The sequence below is a fragment of the Corvus cornix genome, chromosome 3 (assembly GCF_000738735.6).
Source record: "Corvus cornix cornix isolate S_Up_H32 chromosome 3, ASM73873v5, whole genome shotgun sequence".
In the NCBI taxonomy this organism is placed as follows: Eukaryota; Metazoa; Chordata; class Aves; order Passeriformes; family Corvidae; genus Corvus; species Corvus cornix.
In genome coordinates this window covers 53,656,061-53,682,463 of record NC_047056.1, presented here as the reverse complement: position 1 = coordinate 53,682,463, position 26,403 = coordinate 53,656,061, and the positions used below count along the sequence as shown (strand labels likewise).

The following is a 26,403-nucleotide window of genomic DNA, read 5'->3' as shown; positions in this document are numbered from 1 at the left end:
CATAAAGGATCACATTAGCTGTTAAACATTTTTTCTTTCCATTAACTAATTTAACAATAAGTCCACACTATGAAGGAAATAGACAAATTACAGAAAACTTCTGTCAGCTTAATCCTGATTGCAAAAACAGGCCATTTGCCCAGATGGAATTGTTTTCTGGCCTATCAGGTTTGAAACATCTAGAAATTTGGCAACCACCAGCCCAGACTCTCGCAGTGTTGATTCAGCTCTTCATCCTTAATTGCATTTCAGGCATGTAACACTCTGGAGATTTTTGACTGACAGCCTAAATATTGAAGGCTACTCCGTTCTGCGTGCATGTTAGGTGACCTGAATTTTCTAAAACGATGAGCTCTTAGGAGCCTGGTTTAAGTCAGTAGATGCCGTAGGTGACAAAAATCACAGCAAAAGCCCCTGAATTTTTTTTTTGCCAGAGTGGGCAGTGGACCAATTTAAACAAGCATTCCCATCTTATTTTCATTTCCTACCTCCTAGAGCAAATACACTGTTAGTGACTTTGGGGCTGGTGGTACTGTGGGGGCTCCCTCAGTAATCACAAGCATGGCAGAGCTGGGCAGGCTGCTGATCTCTTCTCATCACTGTTTGTTTTCCTATTTTTCTTTTTGCTTCTAAGCAACACAGGAATATGGAGGGAGCTCATGGATTATTAAGCATTAGCCTACAGGCTAATTTTAAGAACATACATGCCCTCTGTTATTCCTATAACTCAATGTGACCAGAAAGTTGGAAAAAATCAGTGGAAATGAAACAGAGACCAGCTGAAGAGTAACTTGAAACAATTTGAAACTCACTGTGGGTATTCTACATTACCCACTTCGAATGGCAGTGTTGCAAAAATCACCTTACTTTAGTGTAACTTTTTGCACAGGAAGAGTTGAGGATGAAAATAAACTTCTGTTTTGTTCTTACACTCCCTTGATAGAGAGTAAGCAATTTTTAAATAAAAGAAAGCAATTAGGGAGTCACTGATCCACCAACTTTTTTGTGCTAGTATCTACTTCTAGTATTTAACTTTTGAAACTTGTTAATTTTTTTAAATGTCTACTGTCTGTTTTTGTTTTTTGCCTAATTTTATTCGTTCCGTTTCAATAACTACATACACTATGGTATCTAGCTGCTATTGGTGTACTAAGAACTTTTCCTTCTATTTGTTCAGTTTTGTTGTGGTTTCCAATAAGTTTTTGCCAAATATTTTCATAAAAAGAAAAAATGACCCATCACAAAACCAGCAGAATGTTCACCGAGTGGAGATCTGCACAGTGCAGTAACAAATATCCAAGATCTCTTGTGTTTTTCATGTCAACTGAGACTTGATTTACTCCTACATTATGCTTGCACTCTTCTACTCAAACCCTTATGTAGAGAAAATCCATTTCCAGCCAAAACCACAACTTTGGAATACAATGATCCATGAACTCCTCTCTCTTTGAAACATGTTTAATGTTCAGCCTTATACCTCAACATGGATTTATTTCATCACTCTGTACTTGTCCTGTTAAGCATAGTTCTATTTTAAAGATTTCTGTTTCTATATTTCACTGCTAGAATTTTTTGAAGAGCATAATCTGGTATGTCCTTGTAACTGGGTACCCCCAGATTTAATTTATCTGATGTGTCATAAGGGAATTTTTTTTATAATAGTTACACTAATCCAGTGGCTAACCATTTCCAGAAGGGACAGTTCTCCTGTGTCAAGACTTACCAACTAACCCTCAGAGCTCTGAAGTGCTAGAAGACCACTCATATTCCTTCTGGGTTTCACCTGAACTGTGTCCATGTGCAGTCACTGCTGAAGGGGGGTAAGCAAGGGTAGGACAGCTCTCTCCAGAGGCAGCCAGCACACAGGACTGATGTGACAACTTGTACAATTCCAGGAACAGCCATTCATCTCAATACAGTGCAAGCCACCCTCTGGCCAGCCTTTCTCCATTGAACATGCAAGGCACTTTGGATGACTGATTTAGGTGAGCTATTTAACCCAGATAAAGATGACCCAAATCCCACCTTAGAAACTAAAAGTAATCCTAAGGACATCATGTGATTTGCATTTATTTAGTTCACTTCAGTATTTGACCAGCTATGACACAGCTACTTGTTAAAATTGGTAACTCAGCACTAATATGCTTAAATGTAGGCAAAACAGGTATCACCACTCACACGAAAGTAACAGAAATACAAAAATAGTACCATTTTTCATGTGTGTATGATGGCAGTATTCACCACAATTTCATATTGAATTACAAGCATCAAGCTCTGGAAAAGACGTCAACTATTACACTTCAATTGTTTTAAAGGTATTATTTTAGTGTCATGTTTCATAGGAAAACTGTTGCGTTGTTTGGTTGGGTTTAGCAAGCCGCAGCCTTCTCAGAGGGTGCAGCGGGGCTGCTTAGGACAGAGCGGCAGGTCCGCTCTCCCGCAGCCCCTCCGGACGGCCCCGCGCCCCTGCTCCGGCCAGCTGTCAGCTCCGCAACACGGGGACAGTAAAGGAGGCAGAAGAAGGGTCCCTCACGGCGATCTCAGAGGAACTTTTATTGTCACACGCTGACCAGCCGGCTCCCAGCGGCGGAAACACACCTGGTCCGGGCGCAGGGGATTTTCTCAGGGGTTCAGGGGCGGTAGCTGGGCGGAGTTGGGGTACTGGAACCAATAGGGAGAACTGGAGGGAGAGACGGCTAAGGGCAGGGGAAGGGGGGGGAACAATGTGGAATAAGAAAAGCAGTGGGTAAATACAGTACCACAGAAAACCATACTTCTCTATTATTCATCTGACATTTAAGGCTTTTTAAATATTCTTTCCTAGGAATATAAAGACTTACATCACAAAAGACAACTTTTAAGAGGACTTTATTAAATCTGACAACTGACTAACTGGACTGTGTGCAATTAATAAGAAAATCTGATAATTGAGCAACAAAGGATTGTTCAATGACAGCACTTTTTTTTTTTATTTCTGCAGTTTTACAGATCTTCAGTTCTGCAAATACAACATCTGAGTAAGACATTACTCTTTCTAGTTTACACCCACATTTCATGAGATTATTGCAGTGTGGAAAATGTCACATTGCTTCTCCTGGCGGAAGAGCCACAGAAATGACTGGAACACACAAAATTAGTCCTGCCCATACACTTTCTCAGCTGAAAACATCTGCGTAGGACTGACTGGGTGTCTCACTCTTTTACACCTTTTTCACTTACTATTTTAATTGATATACAAATATAGTAGAGACTTTTATACAAACTATCAGATTCATTATTCTGGGATCCAATTTCAAAAAGTTAATACTGAGAAAACAGTGAACTTTGTAGAGATCTCTTCTGATGCTCTGCAGAGGAGCTCATAGGTCACTACTTGCATATTGGGTTTTAAACTTACCCTTCAAACATATAAAAATGGTTTAGATACTTTCTCTGTTGCAAACTTAAATATGTCCTTTACTTTTGAAGAGTGCACTATATGCTTTACCCTCAGGCTCAGCAAGAGATCTGTTATGATTGACTTGATGGTTATATTCCTAATAGAACAAGTCACTGAAAGTACAGTTCTTGTTTCCTAGAGAAATTTCACAAAATTCTTCTTGAAACACAGGATGGGACAGGAGTTTACTGGGATTATATCCATATATTTTACTAATCAAGATCAGTTTCTTCTGTTAGTCTTTGAAAAAATCTTTTTTCCAGTTGAATCCAACTTATCTTGGAGGGTTCATTTTCTCCCAAAACAACTATACCAAACATGCTGAAAAGCACAGTATAAATTGGTTTGGTTTGGTTTGAATTCCCTTGCTGCTAGATGTTAACTGGCATTCCCAGGTTCAGTGCACTCAGTCAGTAACTTGCTCGGTCTGAGTCTTCTTTGTTTTCCAGAGGGGACACTTCTGCTACTTCTGCTCCTATTCTTGCTGGAAGAGACATCTCCAAATGGCTCTGAGTCTTTCACTTGGACTTAAGTAAGTTTTCCCATTCAACAGTGGACTCACTATTTTTAGGAATTGCTGGAAAGAGTGACTGCATCTTAGTTTGAAATTCTTTCATCTATAAAAGAGATTTAAAAATAGAATCAGTTAACTGTTACTAAGGAATACATAAAGTAGCACCATGAACCCCAGGCTTATCCCACAGAAGAAGGTGTGTGAAGCAAAGAATAAGTAAAAAGCTTTCAAAATAATAGAAAATTAAGACTTTCCCTCTGTTTATGTTGGTTCAGTTGACAAAGTGAAAAAAAGCATGAAGGGACCCACAACAATCACCCCTTCTAATGCACTACACTGGGGTGCCTGATTTGGAGTGCTTGCCTGAATGATCCACTACTGTTACATGAATTACTATACACACACACACACACACACACACAAAATATTTTTGTTTGGAGGAAAATTATCTCAATGAAATGTGCCCCTATTTTGACTGCAGTGCCTTTTTCTACACTTGTAATGGATGAAAGGTCCAATAGTCTATCCAACGATTTTAAAACGAGGGCTAAAGCAAAATACTGGTCAGCTCTGACAGCTTAGGTCTATCCCACCATACGGATAAAGGTGACAAAACAAAGTCTAATTCAAATGTATATACCAGTAGGAAAGAAAACAAGATTCATAACAATATATGGGACCAAGCTTTTCTTTCACTGCTGAGAAAATACTGTGAAAGAGGAAATGTATCCGTATTTTATATATATATATATTATAATTTATATTTATGCTAAGAATTTTATCACCAATGTCTGATTCAGTAGTCCTGGAATGCCAGAACTAAACATTGACTTTAAAAAAATCACTTATATTAGAATATTTACATTTAGTGAGCTTCTTTCTTTCAGGACTTTTACATGTATTTTTACATATATATTTTAAAGGATAGGCATGGAAAAACCAAATCAGTGAAAATCCCATTACACAAACAGCAGGATGTACAGGCAAAGTTTTGGACTGCTATTTTTAGGAAGCTCTATGACAGAATCTATGACATTCACACAGAGAAGACAGGATGTGGTATTCAAGCACTGGATGCAATGACCTCTTGAAGAGCAAATGCTGTCTCAGGCAGTATGTCCCACAGAGAGGTTCCAGGAAATCTAGATATTCCAAACAGCCACACAGGCATCTACTCTAAAATGCCTATGTTTTGTGTGTTATAGGTCATCAGTATTTATACAAATACCTCTGGGTTGTTTTCTCTTCAAGTCCTTCTGTGTATGAATAATTCTGACAAAGAATTGGTCCTTCTTTAGAGACATGCTACCAGAATGCAATTGTTCAAGTTACAGCTGATCTACAGAATGAAATATCATGTATATCTGATATACAAAGAATGAAACAATTTACAAAGAAATTACCAGTCCTTTAGTAACACAGTAGCTATGATGGATGAAAGCATTTCAGAACCCTAGCTTTTGTGTAATAATGCCTGGGTACTGCTAATCAAATAAAAATACATGTTATATAAAGCAGGAGGAAAATTCAGAGCCAAATTATCCTTTTTGCTTTTTCCTGATTTTGTTCCTAAGTAAAACTAATTCACTCTCTGTTTTGTATTTCATTCTGATCAGATAGTTGTTTTGATTAATTATTCCTTCTTGGATTTTAAAAATCTTGGCAATCACCCACAATTGTTCCTAAACTAACATTTTTGCTTCTTATTTAAAACTGAGAAGCTCTCATAGACAGCTAATGTTCCCAAGAATAATAAACACCACTATCAGAGCTGATGTAGAGGAACAGCCCGAATTACATTAAACAATTGCTGACAATTAAATACAAGTATTTACGGTAGGAAATATTTTAGGAGCTTTGGCTTAGCTGTTTTTTTCCAGTCCTATGTAATTAAGTTATCCCAGCTCACTGATGGATGGAAAGTATTCAATTTACTTAACATTTTTTGCTTCCTAAAGAGTGATTCAACTCTTCTACTCTTTCATCTCACTCTAAGTATTATCTGGGTGTTTGGAACACAGGAATGGTCAGATACTAACCTGATGTAATATGCTGTAGCTCTGTTAGTGTAACTGGAGATAAAACATTCAGCACCAGCCAATCATCTGGTGCAATGTGGATTTTCTGGCTGTTTCTAAACTAAGACTTAAATTTCTCTTAGTGTAAAATTTAAATGATAAACTCATAAGCCCTACAAGACACCTCTGTTACCCCACTGAAGCTGCACAAAACCAAAGTGAAACTAACAGCAATTCTATAAAGCCTCCAAAAAGAAGATGATGGGTGGAGGAGCCACGCAGAAAACTACAGTGATTCCTCACTCTGACAACCACCTCATAATGATTAACATGCCAAACCCTAACTCTTGAATGCAAAAAGCTGTCTTGTCTGGAAAATAAAACACTTCAACTCTGTTCTGAAAGAAAAAAAAGGTATTTATTTAGAAAGCAGTGAAACACTGCTAGCAGTTGCAGATTTAAGAATATTAGATAGATTTCTGTCCCCTCAGATCATTAATTTATGTTCTGCAGGTAAAAGCAACTAATTTCCTGGAAAAGCAATTTTTCCTTAACACGTGGATCAGATCTGAAATATTCAGTGTCTTTCTTTTGCTTTTAAGACTCCCTGAGAAATTTTCTCAGCCTTGTGTTCCCAGATTTTGATGCTTATTTGTAAAACCTCTTGAAAGTGATGCCAGACTCAATGTTTCATTTACCACTTACTCTCTTGCCTGCCCTCTTCCACAAGCCCGCACTGCACAAAAATAGTTTCTCATTGCAGTTCACAGCTTTGACCACGGTTTATGTTTTTCCACAGATTTTCTTCCTTTGTGATTCCTGGACAGTGATCTATTTCAATAAATTGTAATGCCAAGCTGATCACTACTGTGCACTGTCTTCTCAGTGTAACACTTTCGGCTGTCAGCTCTTTAAGAAGGACATTATCTGCAGTGACTGGCAAGGGCCTCATTAATACATGACTTCACAGTATGTCTAAACCAGGGCCAATTTCTTCCCAACAAAAATGTCACAGCTAGCTCTTACTAGAACCTTTCATTTCTATAGCTCCTAAAAGATACTACACCTGATCATTTCTCTCCACAACGGTTTTTGAGATCTCACTAGTAAGACATTAAGCAACTTAATTAGTACCAGTCATGGACTCCTATTTTTCCCCTCTCCTCCCAGTCAGATAGTGCAGTACAATGTTTCATTGGGGTTTTGACCTGGACCTCTAAGGTATCTTCCCCCTTCCCTCCTGTTCCACTAAGAACATCAGCTTCCGAGTTTCTTCCTTCATTTCCACATTTGTGCTTGTTGCTCTCCCAAATGCACTTCCAAATCCCAGCCACTCTCTTCCCTGCACTCTCAGCTCCTCTAAAACTCACTTCTCACACTTTCTTAAACCACGGAGAAAGCTTTGAAAAAAGAACCATTCTCTGGTGTCACAGAACTGGTGTATACCCACATAAATAACCATGAAAATAGGATCCCTAAGTTCCTGTCCCTTGTCTCCCACTGACAATGCCTGCTTGCTTACAAACCATTCTAATACCCCATTTTAGGCTGTAACTTCTTCATGGATTAACTTTATGATCTTAGAGGTCTTTTCCAGTCTAAATGATTCTTTCAGTCAGAGACTTAGAGCTCAGTCTTCTTGGCCTTGATTGATGGAACTCTAAAATATTTTTATATTTAGGACTAAATTTGGCTCCAAAGTACCTCACACTGGCTTCAGGGTTGTTCTTGCTTGCATTTAGTTGACACTAAATGGGTCATACTAGGCCCAGTGCGACCTCAAAGTATCCCTGCAGAGAAAGTTTGTTCACTAAACATTTAAGTTAGTCCCTCAACAAGCTGGGCATACCAGTGTCCAGTCCTCCTGCAGTGTGGTGAGATTCTTGTGAAGACAATTAATCAGCTTTATGTTCTATTAATGCTGAACACTTGAGATGTGAGAATTGGGACCTTGTCTTCACTTGCTTTAACTCTTGGGACAAACACACTCCTTGATGAGGGAAATGCTGCAGTTAGGAATCTGTGTCTTGCCCTGCCTTTTCTTTTCAACAGACATGCCACTCGGGAGGTCTCTTCTCCTCTTCTCCTGTATTTCCTCCAGATTCCACAATACTCACATCAGTGGTCTCAAATCAAAAGGCATTAATTTAATTACAAGAGCTAATGTGCTATGTACTAAGCACTGGAATGTTTTGAAATAACTCACTGCAATGGCTGCCTCTTTATTATTGTCAGCCACACTGGCACTGGGGTACTCGGTTCAACTGTGATAATGTCTTCAATTAATAGTGCAGTAAACCAAGCACTAAAAGCTGAATGTATTTTACCTCTTCCCGCTGCCTTCAGTACCATAGGCCACTCTCAACTGCTGCTTCTGAACGTAGTGGTACATGAACGATCTGTAACACATTTCTTAACATTCCAGCACGCTCCATTCCTGCAGGCGACTCTCTGAAGTGAATTTCACTCAAGTGAATTCTATTTTTTTGTCACAGATATTACGGAGCTTGACGCTGTTTTTTCTTGCCAAATAAATTACAGTAACTGTTCTACCTCTGTCAGGCTTCTCTCTAAAAGGGTATCATCTACCTTACTGCATTAAATAATCTGTAATAGCTATAGATCACTGTTACTTTCTTATCTTAACCTAATGATCCTGCCTCAGATGGCAAAAATATGGGGACCTAAAAGCATCTTCCATTTAATAATCTCTTTTTAATGTACATCGTTGACAGAATGTCACACAAAAATTGGGATAGCACTATTACTGAGAGCACTTACATGGCTGCTCATATTAAAATGAATGGAAGAGGGGCTAAAAGAGTCTATTTGATTCCTAGAATGAAAGTTTTACTAAGAAATGTTCTCTCTAATGTCTGACATTCATAATAGACCAACCCAGATTCCAGGAATTATTAGTTTCCTATTTTAGTACTTGTATCAGTAAGAACTGCTTACATTAGCTTCCAAGTGAAATGAGGTTACATGCCCTGAACTGGAATATCAAGTGGCAGCAGAATGCAGTCTGTACATGCCCTCTGTTCTCCTCAGCCACCATCCATTTCACAAGGCATGAAGATGAGGCAGACGGCCCTGGATTTAAAAGTATCAGCGAGGATTGCTCTTGTCACCTTTTCCCAAATCTTAAAATAATTGCTGTTGTCCTTGTTAGCAAATGATTACCAAGGGCCAGGTACAGAAATAGCAAGTTATTTGTAGAAAATGACAAGTGTTGAGCCCTTGCAGGACTGGAGGAGCAGAGCAGCCAGCCTGGCAGCTGAAGGTGATTGTCCTTCTCTGTGTAAAATGGGGCACTCGCTGCGGGTCACGCTGTGCCAGTTCTGGAATAAGCATGGAAAATAGAGCCCTGGTTCACATTCTTACATCTTGCACTTCACTGGCAAAGGCATCATGAACGTTTGGATTACGCAGAACTACAAGTCTATGAAAACGGCCCTGAGAGTGTCAATCCTGGCAGTAAACATCCTAATATTTAACCACCTTGCACTGTACTCTCATAGTACACTGTTCACCATCTATTTGCCGATTCCAGTGTTTCAGGCTTGCAGAGAGAAAAGCAGCAGCAGAACTGTGTTAAACTATCTAGAGAAGTCAGGAGCTCATACTGGCCCCCTGTCTCATGGAGGCTTACACACATGCCTAACCTTATGCGGTGTTGAGCACTCTCTCTGAAACCAGAGGGCTATTTGCAGTGCCTAAAATTAAACAAACACATTGACATATTTTTCCACAAATTTATCTCTATAAATCTTGTGTAAGTGGGTAAAACACATCCTGTGCTTTTTAAAAGAAAATCAGCATGAAAATAACCTAAGTGAACTTTACAGGGAGAAGGGGAGAGGAACATCACTGTTTAGAACGAAGCTGTCAGCATTCCCAAACAATTAGAAATATGTAGTAGCCTCCCACAGCTACTCCATATTCTGTCTTGAAATACCGGTGAACTACAGAGACCTGTCAAGTCACAGGGGTCAGGCTGCCTCTTTTCCAATTATTGGGTCACATGATGAGATAAAAACACATGAAATACTTTCCTCATGTTACTTTTCAATGAGTGCAGAAGACATGTTGCTAATTCATAAATGGGAAGAGAGCTGGTCTACATCACAAACATATTTTACTAGCCTCACTTTGGCTTCATTTCAGTGCAAATGTGACTTAGATCCCAAAGTGGGAAGAAGATGCTATTCCAGTAGAAAAGCCTTAAGAAAGTAAAACTGTTCTGGGTTAAGGTTAGATAATTTTGAACTAAAAAAAAAAAAAAGGGATGTGGTTAGCTAGTTATGTTCAAATTTTTTATTCACAGAGACAGTAATTTTGTAAACTGGATTCTGAAAGAAAAAAAAAAAAAAAAGGGATTTCCTTAGGTTCAGAGATACAGGAGTGTTCTTTTCACTCTTATACACTTCCATGTTGATATTTCTGAAATAAAATGTCAAGGACTTAAATTTTTGTAGTATATGGTACCTCAAAGTAAAGGCTTTTGTGCCATGCAGAAAAATTGAGTGTGGAATACTTTTGATATTACTAAAGAATGTGCCATTTATTTCTGCAGAATCTTACTTTCAAATCTGGGTGCCTGGAAAGGACATCCACATCATTAGTCTATTATGGTGTATTAGTCATTGCCCCTTAGTCACCCTGGGCAATTTGAAAAATTAATCTTGGAATAATTTTAAATTTAAAGAAGTAAAATATCCACATTTATAAAGCTAAACTGGTTAATGGACCAAAAATCTCAGGACGAGTCTCTCAACCCTATAAACTCTTCTGCGCTGTAATTTGGATTTCTGAATTAAATTCAAAACAGGAATTGTCTGCAAGCAAGCAGTTTCCTGTAAAAAGCAAGCTGAGTAATTTCTTTCCTCTCTATGCCCAGGAATTAATTGTATGTATCATCCACAAGTGAGATTCAAGGCTGGGGAAAGGGCCAGTAAAAACCCAAAACTCTTTGGTGAGGCTTCAGCCTCAAGGCCATGACTGTCGCTGAATTCCATGCAGGAAGCTGTCAGAGCCAGTGTGACCCCCAGAGGCAGGCGGGAGAGCCGGATGCCTCCAGGCAAGCAGAGCACTGGGGATCCTGGCCTATAGCGGGGCACGGCAAGCATGGCCATGCACCACAATTAACACACAGGAGGATGCCAGGGGACCAAGATGTAGCACGAATAACTCGCACCCATCAGAGAAGCCTGGATTCAGATCTTGCTTGTACATGCACATTTTATAGTTCTATGTGGCCAAGACGTGGATCAACCCACTCATCCACTTAGGGTGACACAGAGGTGTTTCAGACCACGGCTTCCCAACAGGTTGCTGGCAGCCAACAGCTGCAAGTCTCTCCCAAGACACAACAGCAAAACTCCTCAAGACAGCTACAGTTACAGCCTTCCCATATTCTTGAAATACTCCCTTACAGCTGTTCCTATTCATAAAGCAGATGTAGCAGCTTTCCAGTAGGAAAATGAAGATCTTAATCCTTGAATAATCATTGGGCCTTATCAAGTAAACAGTGAAGCCCATTGGTTTCTTTTTTCCCTTCTTGGATAAAATACTAGCAGTACATACGTGTGGAGGAAAGTCTTCTCCAAACCAAACTGATTAGGCACTATAAGCAGTACAGAAAAATCCAGTATAAGCAGGAGGACAAAGTGCTAACTTGTACTAGTACTCCACCTTCTCTCTAAGAGCTTGAGTTTAAATAAGTGTTGAGGAAATTAAAAAAAATTTTAAATGGGCAGATTTGATTTCTATAGAAATATGTGATGATGAAATAGCAAGGAAAAGGTAAATTTCTATTATGCTATCAGACGTAAGCATGATGAGGAACAGAAACTTCACGAAGAATATTTATGTGAGGATTAAATACAACAATAATTAAAAACTAATAACAAAAAATTTAGGAACGACTCTAGGATGTCTATAATTATTTTGGGAGATATGGTGCTTTTATAGCAACATTTGCTCATTTACGAAATAGAATAATAATTTCAGCCACTGCAATATGCCTATATTGAGATTTATAAATCTCAGTACTATTTACAGATGCCAAGCCCAGGAACATCTGAAAACTATGTCTCCAAGCTCTCATCTTCTATTTTAAATTAATCCATCCTTAAAGCCAATACTCCTTTGTATTTATACTGTGCCTATGACTATACTTTCACAAAATTATATCAAGCATCTCGTGACATAAGCAGGGGGATGTTATTTTTACGCTTAAAATGGTGATTCAGAGGTTAGATTTTCTCTAGAGAAAAGCAGTTCACTTAGGAAATGTTCTTACCAACAAAGCCAAGCATATATTCTCTGCATTGCTTCTAATTGTTTTAGATGTCTCTTTAAGGCCATGCAATTGTTTTAGACTCTTAATATTTTAAAAGTTAAGATCAATGAAAAACAGGATATTTCATTAGGCGACACCATAAAAGTGATAAACTAATATTTTATAAGTATATTAGTCACAAATTGCTAAGCAATTCTTCTCACTATTTTTCCAGCTTTCCACAGAACAGCAACAATCAGAATCTCACAAACCTACATATGGATCATCCCAGCCCTTTTCCTACGGGACAGAGAATGCTTTTATTTCTGAGGAAATGAAACCTAATTTATTGAGGGCATGAGGAACAAGAGGGCTTTTAAAGCATAATTTATCTTGTTTGTTAATTGTTGTACGCTTCAGTCTACAAGGGCTGAGGGCACTGTTCTGCTTTTAAAAGAAGGTTCATAATGGCTGGCAGTTTAAAAAAAAAGAAAAAAAAAGAACATCAGACACTAATAGATATGTTTTAGTATCTGACAAGTACTCTATAGCTGCGAGTTTAGTTCAAAATAAAGGTTTACAACTCAACCATTAATTTCTAAAAAATTCCAGAAAACTTAAAGAAAACTGTCACCTGCTCTAGGTGACCCTACCTTGGCAGGGGGATTGGACTACACGCTCTCCAGTGGCCCTTCAAACCCTAGTTATTCAGTGATTCTATGAAACTTTTACCAGTAATAAAAAGGCATGGTGGATCATAATACTAGTAGAATATGTAAATAAAATTAAAAAGGTTTAATTTTTCAAAACTTCAATGAAAATACTCATTTAGTTCAACTGTAGCAACAGCAGGTTTAAGATATTTTGAATATTTTACTTTTAAAAATTCTTACTGAGTGAAACGCCATTTATTCTTTAACTGAAAATTTTTAATTTCATTGAAAAGCTCATATGCAGAATGTTGAAATAAGATGTTTCTACTATTATTCAACTTTAAAATAAACCTGAAATGATAAATTGGCCAAATTCAACTTTTCTACAAAATTTATTTCAATACTTCCATGTTTTGCATCAGCAAACAGCCATCCCACTGCACCACGAGTGGGCACCTACATGGTTTGGAAGCTGCAAGCTCAAAACCAGCAAGATAGTGCCATGGAAGATAATACCAGGATGTGGTAGCTGTTAAATAGCAAATAAGCTTGTTGAAAACAGTGGTGCCATTTTATGTCAAGCCAGACTTATTTCAAGCTTGTGTTTAACACAACACATCTCCTTCCACATTGAAAGGTGCCTCAGAGAGGAAAGCTGTGGGTATGTCTGGATGAGTCTCAGATTCAGATCAAGCGTGGTCTTTGGAAGCAAATCTCCCAGTTGTCATGCTTCCTGGGCATGAGTCTGTGTACTACTGAACAGTCTCAAAATGCATGACCTGCAGTTTTTTAGGGTGACACAAATCTGAAGAAGCGTTCTAGTAGTGCACATAACATAGTCCAACTGCAAACAGGCATTCAAGCCATAGGGCAAGGCCAGTGTCAGTCCCAATTTGGAAAATTCCTGGAATGGTTGTAGATATCAGATCCTCAGCCTGCTAATGCTTCACTGTCCCAGTGCTGCTGGCCGATGATACTCACTAATATAGACAGAGCTTCTATGCTCAGAGATAATCAAAGGTGGTATGCATTTAAATATTGTTCTGAGAGGTTGCAGGAAGCAAGTGAAAAAAGTCTGATTATTACTGACACGTGGTTATTTTCTTCAAGAGGTACAACATAAAAGTAGATAACCACCATCTCCTAGGTTCTGAAAAAAGATTACTCTTTTATGCTTCTGAAAAATAGAACTTAAACCATTATCAAACTAAGTCCTCATTGAACCATCACTTCTTCAGAATAAGAGTTCAGAGGAACTTAGTAGGGTTTATTACTTACCTGCCTGTTCTCATATTACAACAGTGGTAAGTGCAATCAGGGAATATTAACAACCCAACCTGAGACAGAGTAAAATCTTTTATATTCCTTACCAAGACATAAAGATCAGTTACTTACTCTCTCCCCTGGGTTTTGACACTGGCATAAAAGCAGCAGACTGTAAAGCTACAGAGAACCACCTTTAACAATAAAGCCATTTAAGAGCTGGAAGCAGTCATTGTCACAGCACTGTTTTAAGAACTAATAAACCACAAAGATTAAATAAAAATCTAGAATCACCAAATCTGGTGCATCACCTCAGTGCCTGGAAGGAATTTTAACAACAGCTTGCTTCTAGGGCGAACACAGGCTGTCTCAGAAGGTGTGAGGACAAGGAATCCTGAACTGTGGCTTCCGTTTCCTTCCACGACACAAACTGCTGAGCAATCGTGCTGCTAACACAGATTAATTACAAAAATTACAACTCATCAAGGAAATATCACTCCACTTTGCTCTTGTCATTTCATCTCTGACTTTGGGAGCGATGACAAAATAATTTAAACAGCCACAAAGCTTAAGGTAATATATATTTTTATCAATCACTTGCTGTCTCATCAATAATTCACTCTCACAGGAAACACGTACCCCACCATTAGAAGCCACAGTATTTTGGCAGCGGCAGCCAGTGAGGCCGCTCTGCTGGGCTCTGGCTGGGGGCAGCAGCGTTTGGCAGTGCAGCACCGCTTGTCTAAAGCCCGGCTGGCTGTGGGACCCGAGCCCGCAGTCCCCGGGATCAGGGATGAGCCGGGCCCTTGGCGCGGGCGCTGCTGTTCCGGCCGGCGCCACCGGGTGTCGCTGCGGGGCAGCGGCGGCGCCTCGGCCGCGCCCGGCCCCGGGGGAGCCGCCGGGAGCGGGGCGGGAACACAAACGCCAGAAACCAACCCGGCTTGGGGCACAGCAGCACCTGCCTGCCTTAGTTCTACCCTCCAGGGGTGCGGGAAAGGCCCATCACGGCTCCCTGCCGGCGCCGGGCCGCTCACAAGGCATTCCCGGCGCGTGGCACAAGGATCAGGGCCGCCCAGTGACACCGACTGCACATCCCACTGCCTCGCAGCGGGGCGCGGCTGGCGTGGGCAGCGTTCAGAGCACAAAAAGCACGGAGTACACCTCGCACTGCACTTCTCCAACCTCAGTGAGCAGATCTGCTCTCTTCTCCGGCCCAGTCAGCCAAGCCCCGGTGTGCTGCGGGCCGGCCAGGACGGGAACTGCCCCTGGCCTTCCTGGCCACACCAATCCCTCGTAAACATCTGCTGGTTCTGTTACTCCTCCTGGTGTGACTTCTGCCAATCCAACACATCTGATTTTCTACTGAGGCTTCTTGTACTTCATTCAAGGCATTAAACACTTAACCATTCAGTCTTACTTGACTCAGAACTCCCCCTCAAACCTGGCAAGTGGAAGTCAGTCCTTTATTCACCAAGATGCCACCTCGAGAGTCCCAGGGACTGAGCTGGCAAAGGATTTGAGAGAGCGCTGGAGTTGAGGTACTCCTGTGTGCAAATGAAACATCCTTCTTGTTTGCTAAATGAAACACCTGCAGTGCTTACAATCAGAATTTTATTATCCTTCACAATTTAATACCAAGAGAAGCTATTTAAAATCAAGAGACTGTATTAGCTGTCAATAATGTTATCAGTATTGCTCTTAAACAGATGAAGCTGCTGCCTAGCAGGACCAGGTCACTAATTAGCAGGTCCCAAGGGCAGCTTGTTACTGTTAAGAGGAAGAGACTGGGCAGAACGTCGTCTTCTCTCTGTCCAGCTGCCAAAACTTTAGTTATTAAATTCACCCGGGTTCCTGGCATCAAAATTAGTCTCCCCCCAAGTTACATCTAATATAGCACGCTGAGAGGCTAAAGTCTGCTTTAAGTCCCTAGTTTTCAAATCTTGATACCTGATGCTACTAGATTGGAAACTGTGACTTGAAATTTTACAGGTATTGGAAACTTGCATGGACTACAGAGCCAGTGAATTCACAGTTCTCAACCGCACTGAAGACTCAAGACATTTTATTCAGGTAAATCTGTAAAAGCCTCCTTTTAAAACATTTAACTGAAATTAAAATGTTCATTTGCAAATGTCAAACTTAGATCAAAATCTACAGTGTCTTCCATGATCTGAACAGTTTATGTGGAAAGAAACTTTATTTCACTCAGTCCTAAATTCGGTTTCCTAAAAATAAAACTTTATTTATTTTTGTGGGCATCTAATAATTATTAGACATAACATATGCACTGCAATTTACTCAAAGAGTAAAAATCAGTATTGTAACTGACTGTTAATCTATTATCTCTGCTTACATGAACACAATTAAGGATTTTCAAAAGTATCACAATGTTCCTCAAAAGTTTTAGGACAACGTATCAAATAAAAACAGGCCCTTCTGAGAATGAGCATATGTTTAAGGGTCTAATTTATTTTTAGCGCTATGAACCTCTTTGGTCAGAATATTCCATTTTTACACAAGCTTATACTTTTGTACCTCCAGCAATTTTAAACATATATATATATATTTGATTTTAACAGCTATATAGCAACAGGAAATTTACAAATTGCTGATTTTTGATTCTGCAATAATGAATAGCACTACTGTATGTGTTTCCTTTCTGCAGTGAAAATTTAGAATTCTATAGTGAATGCAATAAGTATCTCAGTGGAAAGCAGAAAGAGCTGTTCCAAGTAATCTCTTGACAGAAATCTACTCCTTCAGCATCTGCAATCCTCACTGTGCACTACAGTGAAACATAAGCACTCCACGACAGAAAACAATACTAACAGACATTTTCAAGAGCCTCTTAAAACACAGTTTCCCTCACCTTCTTTCAACACTAACGCAACACAGAATATAATAAGGTGCACCTTTCTGACCAGGAACACTCAACAATTCTCTAAAATGCTTGCAGTTTGCTTCTGACTCAAGAGCCTTTGCTGTCAGAAGCCCCAGGAGACATAGACATGTCCTGGGGCTTGGCCATCTCAAGCTTATGTGGGTGTTCCCTGTCAGGCAGCCTCAAGAAAAGCCCCACAGGGAAACCAGTAACTGTGGGTCTAGGCCAGTACTTCTCAAGGAAGTAAAAATTAAGCTTACCAACTACCAAAAAACAGATAATGTAAATTGCAGACTAGGATCAGACTCTGCTGTCCTTCAGCAGGACCAGACACCCTGACAGAATGAGAAATCAGAATTGGTAGTATAGTGTGAAATGAGTCCTTCTGACTGGTGATAGGACTGCTAGCAAACTGAGTGAACTGTTGTAGCTCAGCATGCAGAGAGCATAAACTGATACTCCCACTCTTCCTCCCCCTTCCCCGACATTCCAACTCAGCCATATGTGGAGGACTTCAGTTTAAACAAGATGTGCTGTAGCTGCCTCCTATGTCCTGCCATGCTTTTTTGGTGTTCGGCTTTCCTTTATCTGTTCCTATGGAGATTCAAGATTGAAAGTTAAGAAATAAAGGATTGTGTAATTCTGTATTTGGGACTCAAATTGTGAGCTACAGGATACATCAGCAGAGTAGACAAGCAATAAGAGCTTCAAGAAAGGTATTAATGAGAACAGTACTAAGATGAAGTAGTATTATCTTCCTCCTTTATATATGCTTTGCTGAATATATAAATAATTACCATGTAGGGTAAAGGAAGTCTATTCATTCCTAGTCCTAAAGTGGATGCAAACAGCTCTGCCAAACTTATAGCTGCAGGGGACTCTAAGTCATGGCTCATTACTAGGGGCAAACAAAAATGCTCACATGACCTTTAGTGTTCACACTCAACGTTGTGAAACACTGGAACATAATCAATTTACTAAAGATAGCTGTAGCTGGTATCCTGGGATGTACAAATGCTTCCTGAGCTTCTCTGCCTTGACATGACATGTCAAGGACCACCATTCCAATGCACATGATACTCCAGTTTCTGTCCCTTGCTGCTTCTAGAAAGCAAGCTGGTTTCCTTTCAATTTTTCTTACATCCTCTGTGCCCTGATGCAAAAAATAGAACTTGGAAAAATAAATGGATTGCTCTAAAGATAGGATTCAAGGGGGTAGCCTTCAATTCAATAAGCAAAGGATATACAAAGTTAGCTACTATTTTAGTCTCTAAATTTGAACTCTGGTTCTTTTGTGAAGTATCTGAAACATCTGTGCAAATAAACGTAACGCAGGAGAAAACTGTTCCTCCCCCTAAACTGTCTCCTCCCACAACTTGCCATTTTTGCAGATGTAAGAACACCTTCCCTGTTTGCACACATTCTGGTTAGTCATTCTATGTGTGGTGAATGAAGGTGTAATTCTTAGGCTGAAGCAGTATAGAGATGCCATCCCAAGATGCATGACCCAAAGAAAAATATGGAGTTGAGGGGATCATATTTGCTACTCACACTGTGCACACCCAGAGCCTTCCAGATGGCAAAACTCAGCAATCCAACTCCGCACCACGCATAGAGTGAGCCCCATCCTAGGGCTCGTAAGGCCAGCGATGAACCACTCTCTGGTAGTGCAGCTGTGGCAGTAATCCCCTAGAACCAAAGATAAAGAGATCATGACAAAGCAAACAATAATTGGAAAAAAAATTAGAACTAAAAAAGTTGGTGATTTAGATTTTTTCCCGACCTGCCAGTTGTACTAGTGTGGCCACAGAAAATCTTATGGCTGCCAGCACATCTGAAGAGCCAAGAAAGGGGCTGGATGAACTGTGTTCCTACCAGGAGCAGCTTTCACGGTTGCCAGTGCCAGTGCAACCCAGGGATGATTTTCATTGCCCAGAAATACCAAAGTCAGCTGTTTCATGGGCAAAAGAATCCAATGCTCAGTTATCTCACCGGTCAAAATACAAAACTGAATTGAAACCAGTCACAAGCCCTTATGCCAGTGACATCTGAACATAATCACTGTATATCACTGATTTTGGTACTTTTTCATGGGGGGCACCCAGCGGCCTACAGGTCTTTATCTGCACTTCTGGAACAGCACACTGGGAAACTGCAAGAACACAAGCAGCTTTCATCTGGACATGGAAAGGGTATAACAGTGACCCAGGGACTAATTTCAAGGGGCTACAACTCTGAAGAAGCTCTGGAAACTATTTAGGAAAATTTTTTAAACACAAACAACCATGCTGAACCCATGCCCATGCAGAGTTCACCAAGCAGCAACACTGAAAATGCTCTGTGGTCTCCACACTTCTCATTTTTGTCAGAAGACACCTACAAGAGCAGGTGGTTTTAAGATACTGCTGCATAGAAGTCTGCCATGAGACGTGTCCTGAAAACACAAAACACTCACTTGGAAAAGCCACCTCAGGCCAAGAATGGAGCATCAGCAATGATGGGGTCCCAGCCACAATGAAACCTTCTCTGTCACAGCACATAAATGGACATTGCAGCTTCCAGGGGCACCAGGCACATGCTGGGTGACATCAATCCATGTGCACCCCACACTCACTGCTAGCTGGCCGTTCTCATCTCACAATGCCCATTGTACTGCACCTATTTGGTATAGCAGAGCTTCAACCTGTGTAGCCCACAGCAGCAGTCAGACAGACAGAATACTCTTGCTCATACTGGCAACTGCCATTCAGAGGATTTTTTTCCTCTCCGAATGATCACTGTTCAATTGTTCACAAACAAACACAGATTTTTGATGGTGATTGTTAAAGATGGGCATCTATGGTCCTTCGACAACTCAACAGTTCCACTTAACTGGGTATCTTGGAAAAACCCCAACTAATTATTGCTCAGGGGTAACATAAATGAGATTGCACACATAAAATTATATTCAATAAAGAATTATTTCATTTATAGTCTAAAATACAGAAAAGTGAAATTAACTTGTGGAAGGATCAAAAAAACTTTTCTCCAAAATGTGCCAAAGAATCGTTCTCTTTTACTCATCACAAAAAGCAGGGGAAAAAAATCTTTTGTATTCTTGCTTTAAAAAAGCTTTGAAATTTTTACTTTTTTTTTTTAAATGCTTCTCTGTCTTCTTTGATACAATCAAACATACTTAGTGTCTACCACTATGGTCAGTCAAGTAGCACCTGTAGTTTTTCTCCTCTCGGCTTTGTATTTACTGAAATGTTAAAATGATCCTCAGACAGTTCTCAGCATTGACACTTTCCCTTAGGATTTAGCTGTAGGCACAGCTACCCAAGGAGAAGCCCACACTTGGAAAGGGCACAAGAAAAATATTGGAATAAATAAGGGTATCTTGGCCCTTATTTATTCCGGTTTGGACATCCCAGAGTGGAAGCTGTTAACAAAAACAATGCTCTGTAAGCATACACACACACAAACAGCAGAGATCTCTAGTCACACTATAATATCAGGTCCTATTATCTCCTTACCACAGATAATGAACTATTATAACTCTTTCAGTTACTACTGCTTGGAGCAGATTTGAAATGCTGATTACTTTTGACATTTTTCCTGCTTCCGTCGTCTAATCATATACAACAACACTGAGAAAAAAATTGTCCCATTTAGAAGATGGGAAATGAATGGACAAAAATATCCTCTACACAGAATCTTTAAATAGGAGTCATTATCTGTGAAAATTGCTGGCAAAAAACCCACCCGAATACTATTTAAATGCTTGATTGTACCAGAAAAATAGTGGTAAATGGAAACAACTGATCTGGTTTTACTGACTGCAGTCAAACAGGGTTCAGTCACAGGCTGATTCCTCAGGGTACTTAAGTACACAGTTAAGGGTTTCTGTAAACAGGGCAGTTGGTTAAATGATTATCAGATATGCTGTCCAGAGCATCAAGAAAGCTGATTAATGAAATCCTAAAAAATTAAAAAGGACAACAGTACCATGAGAAAAAAAGATGTCACAATCAAAAAAACATTTTTAAGATAATTTTTATTTGCTAACCTGTTATTCTGTGATCAGATTGTTTTCTCATCACTACTGCTTTGAAAAAACAAATTCTTTAATTTAAAGAATGAGCTTTTAAACAATATTTGAGTCTTTCCAAAAACAGGCCAGAAAAAAATAGGGCAGAATTAGCTGATTTGTTTTCCAAATATATGCTGCTTTTTTTATTTGGTTGGTTGTTGTTGTTTTGTTTTCCTCTGGAAGATATAAACAGGAAGCAGGAGAAGGAAAAAAAATCACTTTTTTTTTTATTCAAACACAGGCCTTGTTCATATAACTGCTCCCTTGTGTGTGGAGTGTTTCCAAAAGGAAGCAGTGCCTAAAATAAAGTGTGTTCAACTGTTTGGGTTGATTGTGTTCAGTGTATCACTGTTTTGTGTGACCTAATCCATTGTACAATTAAACACCTGAATAAATGCTGGTAGAAGTGGACACCTCTGACAAGGAAGCTGCTGCAGCTGAGCATTTAATTTTAACACCCCCTCCCCCATAATTTCTTAACCGAAGTTTTCCTCAGTGGTTCATCACTAAACAGGATAATGTAATCTCCATTTTTAAGACAATTTGGGCATCAGTCCTACCAATGTTTATATTTAATTCACCACCAAGGTATTACAACTTTATCTCTTGCCAGTAACACTGACACTACTCTACAAGAGTAGGATCTCATACTGTTGCCTCCTGGTGGTTTGAATGCAGTCATGAAGCCATGATGCTATGATGCTACAGGTTCCCCTCTAAATTGCTGCTTTTTTTTCCTCCCCTAAAACTATTTAAATCTGACCCAGGCTGCATTACATTTGCTTCCTGTTTCTACCTGATTTGCACGCCTCCATTTCACCAACACAAAAACTGGCACTAGCCAGAAAAGAAGCTGAAACAATAGGTCTTGCATTTTTTCCTAAACACTGAGCAACAATTCTCATTCCTTCAGACCTTCCCCCTAGTTCATACCAGCACAGTCACTGCAGTCATGTAGTAAAGTGGATCAGATGACTGATTTGGACCAAAACTAATGAAGGAAATAAAAAAAACCCCATTAATTAACCAGGATCATCTCACCAACCCAATAGCACACATATTGGCGTCTTCACTGGAACAGGAATAAATTGCCAGAAACTAAGGGCTGGTTGAATTAATTCTTTCAACATCAATGCTGGCTGATGTTGGCTTAAAGAACCTGCCAAACTATGGCCTCACCTTAACATGGAAAAAAATAGTATTTAGGCATTGAACATCTAAGAAGGGTGCAATTTCCTGTAGCTATTATTATATATGATGTATTATTAAAAGTTACTTGCAGTAACTATGAATTTAGGTAAAAATGCTAATGCAAAACTTCATTGGTACCTCAGAGAGCTTCTATAGAGAGTTAAGCCATTCTCAAAGTCTAGCCTTTCCTTTTTTAAACTGCTCACTGAAAAGTACCTTGCCAAACAAGTATCTTTCCACACTCTGGAGTATTGAAGTTGAGGGGCCCATGAATCACAGATTTTTGCTAGCAAACTGTTGTAATTCCTTTGCACAAATACAACAGATACAGTTTTCAGCAAAGATCGAAATGGTATATATCACTTGATGACATTTCCAGCATATATATCCTTGGATGTCAATGCAATGTCACTCTTGATAAATTTCACACCGATAACAGGACAGCTCAGACACCCAAGAATATGTGCAAGCTGGAAAAAATGCAGTGCTCAAGAGAAAGGAAATTTTAAAAAAAAACATGGTGAAAAAGGAGACAATTTCCTTATTGCAATGTATTTCCACAGCTTGTGAAACAACTTCTCATGAAGTTTTCTATTTTTTCTATTTCAAAAAAGAAACTCATGCTTATTGTTTCTGTAAAGGCAATGGATGAGTTATGCCATAGCAGCCTAGAGAGGAAAGTGGGAAGGCAAATGAAGGATCCTCATGCTCTTTGACCACAAAGGGAGATTACGAGTGATCAGAGATGAAGGTTCTGATATAAAGTACGATGGAAGATTTTTTTTTCTCTTGATATGCATTGAATTAACTTGATATGTTATTGAATCATCATTTTTAAAATAAACACAACTGATCAGTTCTTACTTCCCTAAGAACATCTGTAATACATGTTGCATTTTAGGAGCTTGGTGGAGATGAGACTGATCAATTTCAAGGGCATATTTTTGACACTTTCAGCAATAACAAAGCATTAGTGAGGAATAAAACATCCTTCAATCACATGTGCTGTGTTTCAAGCTAATACACCGACATGGTATAACTGCTAGCTTTGCTTTGCAGTTCTTTTCTTCAGAATGCACAAGTGGATCCAGTTAGTAATTGCCTGAGCTCAGATTAATTTTGGGCATCAGATCTCATAGTTCCGTAATATTCATTCTCATCCTTCCCCTTACACAGTAGGATGGGAGTGGAGAGCTTTAATTTTGACTAAATGATTCCACTTACATATTCCACAGCTTGCAGACCTTCTACCTCCTCATTCCCATCCTTACTGCAGTCACCTTGCTTCCAGACTCACTGCAGCACTGAGACCGCATGCTGAACTGGATCACTGAGGTGATACAGGCTCATGTCTGAAGTGCGTTCACATCACAGAATCAAACGAGACCAGCAACTTTATTCCACTGTACAGAAGTATGATTCCAGCAAACAGTGTAAGCATTATGTATTTCAGCTAATCTCAAGTACTAAAGTGTTCAGCAGGGCCAGCTCCGAACTGATTTTTAAATGAATCCTACCCCTGTACTGAATTCAACTAAGTCTAGTGCTCTCATCATCAGCTTTGCCAAGTTCCACATATATCATCATGTCTATAAGGCATCCAGTGCATTCTTATTTCCTGCACATCACTACTGGAAAACAGCTTAGAGGAACAAACCTTACTGAACCAGTCTGGGTTCTTCTTTTTTGTCATTGCAAGCGTGGTGCCAAAACCTGCTATCATTCCCGCTGTAGCAACAGTACCTAGAAAAATTCCACCTGCCAAGAAAAGTTGAAGAAATAAAAATCAACACTTCATTACTTAAGGGGAAGGAAAAAAACAACCAACGTGTTTAGAAAATAAAAAACACGAAAAATTCAGATCTGTCAGCACATGCTGAAGGGAAAGTCCCAGTTGCCTACATTTTTTATGTTAACTCAATATGACAAAATAGCAAGACAAAGAATTAGTTCTATAAAAGAGAGCACTTTGAAAATAATGGCATGTGTATGTATTTTCAAGCCACACACAGAAATTCAAATTCTAGGATGCTTTTTCACAGTACTTTGAAGTTTCTCTCAGTCCAGAGCCAGGGTACTAAAATCATCTTGTTCTTTGGTTATGCCTCACTCTTCCCCAAAAGAGAAATTTAATTGGTTTTGTTGCATCACTTGTTATTTCAAAGGATCACCTAAAAATGGTCACCACCAGTTCCTCTGAAGACCACTACATAAGCAACGCTTGTTCTTTGGCTTTATGTTCTAATGCTCAATTTAAAATTCTGAAAAAATGTTAATTTTTTTTTTTGTAATTTGAAACAATTTTTTTAAAACAAAGGAAATTACACTCGCAGAAGCTTTCCCAAGACAGAAAGCATCCCTTGCTTTTCAGTCCTTTCAGTGTTTCCAAAGTCACTTGGGGTACCTGGATTCCTTCTAGCTCTTTCACCGAAGGCACACGTAGCCATACCTGCCCACTTTTAAGTAAAAGGCTTGTTACAAAGACTTACTGCACTGTAGAAACCAATCTGATTAATATTAAAATTTTAAAATTTCAGGGGGTTACATGTTCTTCCTTTGCAGGTATTGATACCCACCCTGTTTTCCCTTTCCTAATCCCAGTTAGGTAATTTAAAAATGGTCTGAATAGGAAGTAAGAAGCAAAATACAGTTAAGTTAGATCTTAATTTTAAAAAGTTTTTATCTGATTACTGTGATGAAGAAGTTTCCTGTACTCGTGTCAATGAAATCTGTTAGGTACCTCCTCTGCCTGGGAGCACAAAAACCTCGCATCCTGACCGAATTATGCAGCCCACAAAGTTTTACATTTCCAGGCCTGTAACCAACATTTCCCCGATTTCAGGCACAATAATTGGTGTGGGTACGTCCATCCTCTGGCCGGGCGCGTCCCGGGATGTCCCGGCCAGCGGCGCTGGGAAAGGGCTGCCTGAGCCCCGGCCTCCGCTCCGCCGGGGGGCGCGGGGAGACGGAGCAGACACCGGGAGCAGCCCGGAGATACGTATAAAAATCACAATATAATATAAACATAAAGCAGGACAGCGCCGCCAGCCCGCCGGACGTGCGCCCGCTGCCCTGCAGCTGTGCGTGGCTGCGGAGACTCTGGCTCTGCCCTACCCGCAGTTCTCCCGGTTCGTTCCCTTCGGGAATCCGCAGCGCTGCCCGGCGCCCGCGGGAGCCGCCTCTTCCCCGAGCGCTCCTGCCCCCTCCGGCCCGGCAGCGCCGAGCGCGGACTCCCGCAGGGCTGAGCTCCCTCCGGGAAGGAGGCGGCTCCGCTCAGCGCCCGTCCCGCGTCCCGCATCCCGCCCAGCTGCCCGAGCCGTGCCGGGCCCAGTGCCCCGGGGCACGGCGCCTGAAGGGTGACCGGCGCCGCCGCTGCCAAGGACGAGGGAAAAGGCGGCCGGCGCTGCAGGGGCTTCCCCGCTGTGTCCAGAAGCCTCGGCGAGGGCATTCCCAAACATCTCGCCTTCTGCCCGGGGCGGGAGAGTGAGGAAAGACCTGGGGATACGGCAAGGGGAGCACGGCTGGGGACGGTGTCAGGGCTGCCGCACACGCTGCCGCTCGTCCCTGACCCGTGCAGGGGCAGGAGGGGAGGAGAAGGGAGGAGAGGAAGGCTGTCTGCACCTTTGATTAAGAAGAGCTTGTCCTGGGATGCCGCAGAGCCCGCAGCCCCCCGGGGCAGGGACAGCCCGCGCCCGGGGTCCAGCGGCGCTGCGGGCACTGCCCCATCGTGGGCGGCCCCGCCGGCAACCGCCCCCATGGCCCAGGACCGGGAGTAGGAGGCGGCGGCGGCTGCAACCCGGAAGGAGAGGGAGCTGGGCTGGCACACGCAGCCGCCTTTCCTCCTCGTCCCCCTCCTCGGCCGCGCAGCCGGGCGGGGATCCCGCGGGAGCGCGGGCGGAGCTGCAGCTGCGTTGGGAACGGCCTCCTGTTGTTGGGGCGCGTTCAGCGTCCCGAGAGCCCAAATCGCGCAGAGGGAAGATGAGAAAAAGTTGTCAAAGCCTCTTTTAAATCAAGTCTTTTGTAGCAGCCTCGTAAGGGTTTTGATTTGGGTTGTTTTGGGGGTTTTTTTTTATGTCCGTGGGACAGATC

At 40.8% G+C, this 26,403-nt stretch overlaps 1 protein-coding gene across 1 annotated transcript; it reads right to left on the bottom strand.

Moving 5' to 3' along the window:
* Nucleotides 1-2,851: 2,851 nt before the first annotated feature.
* On the bottom strand, nucleotides 2,852-26,130 carry TMEM242 (transmembrane protein 242). Its single transcript, XM_039569556.1, has 4 exons — nucleotides 25,936-26,130; nucleotides 23,972-24,072; nucleotides 18,603-18,740; nucleotides 2,852-4,056 (listed from the first exon to the last, which is right to left on the bottom strand). The coding sequence occupies exons 1-4, from the start codon at nucleotides 26,069-26,071 to the stop codon at nucleotides 3,958-3,960; spliced, it is 474 nt and encodes a 157-aa protein (XP_039425490.1). The 5' UTR covers nucleotides 26,072-26,130; the 3' UTR covers nucleotides 2,852-3,957.
* Between the last annotated feature and the right edge of the window lie 273 nt (nucleotides 26,131-26,403).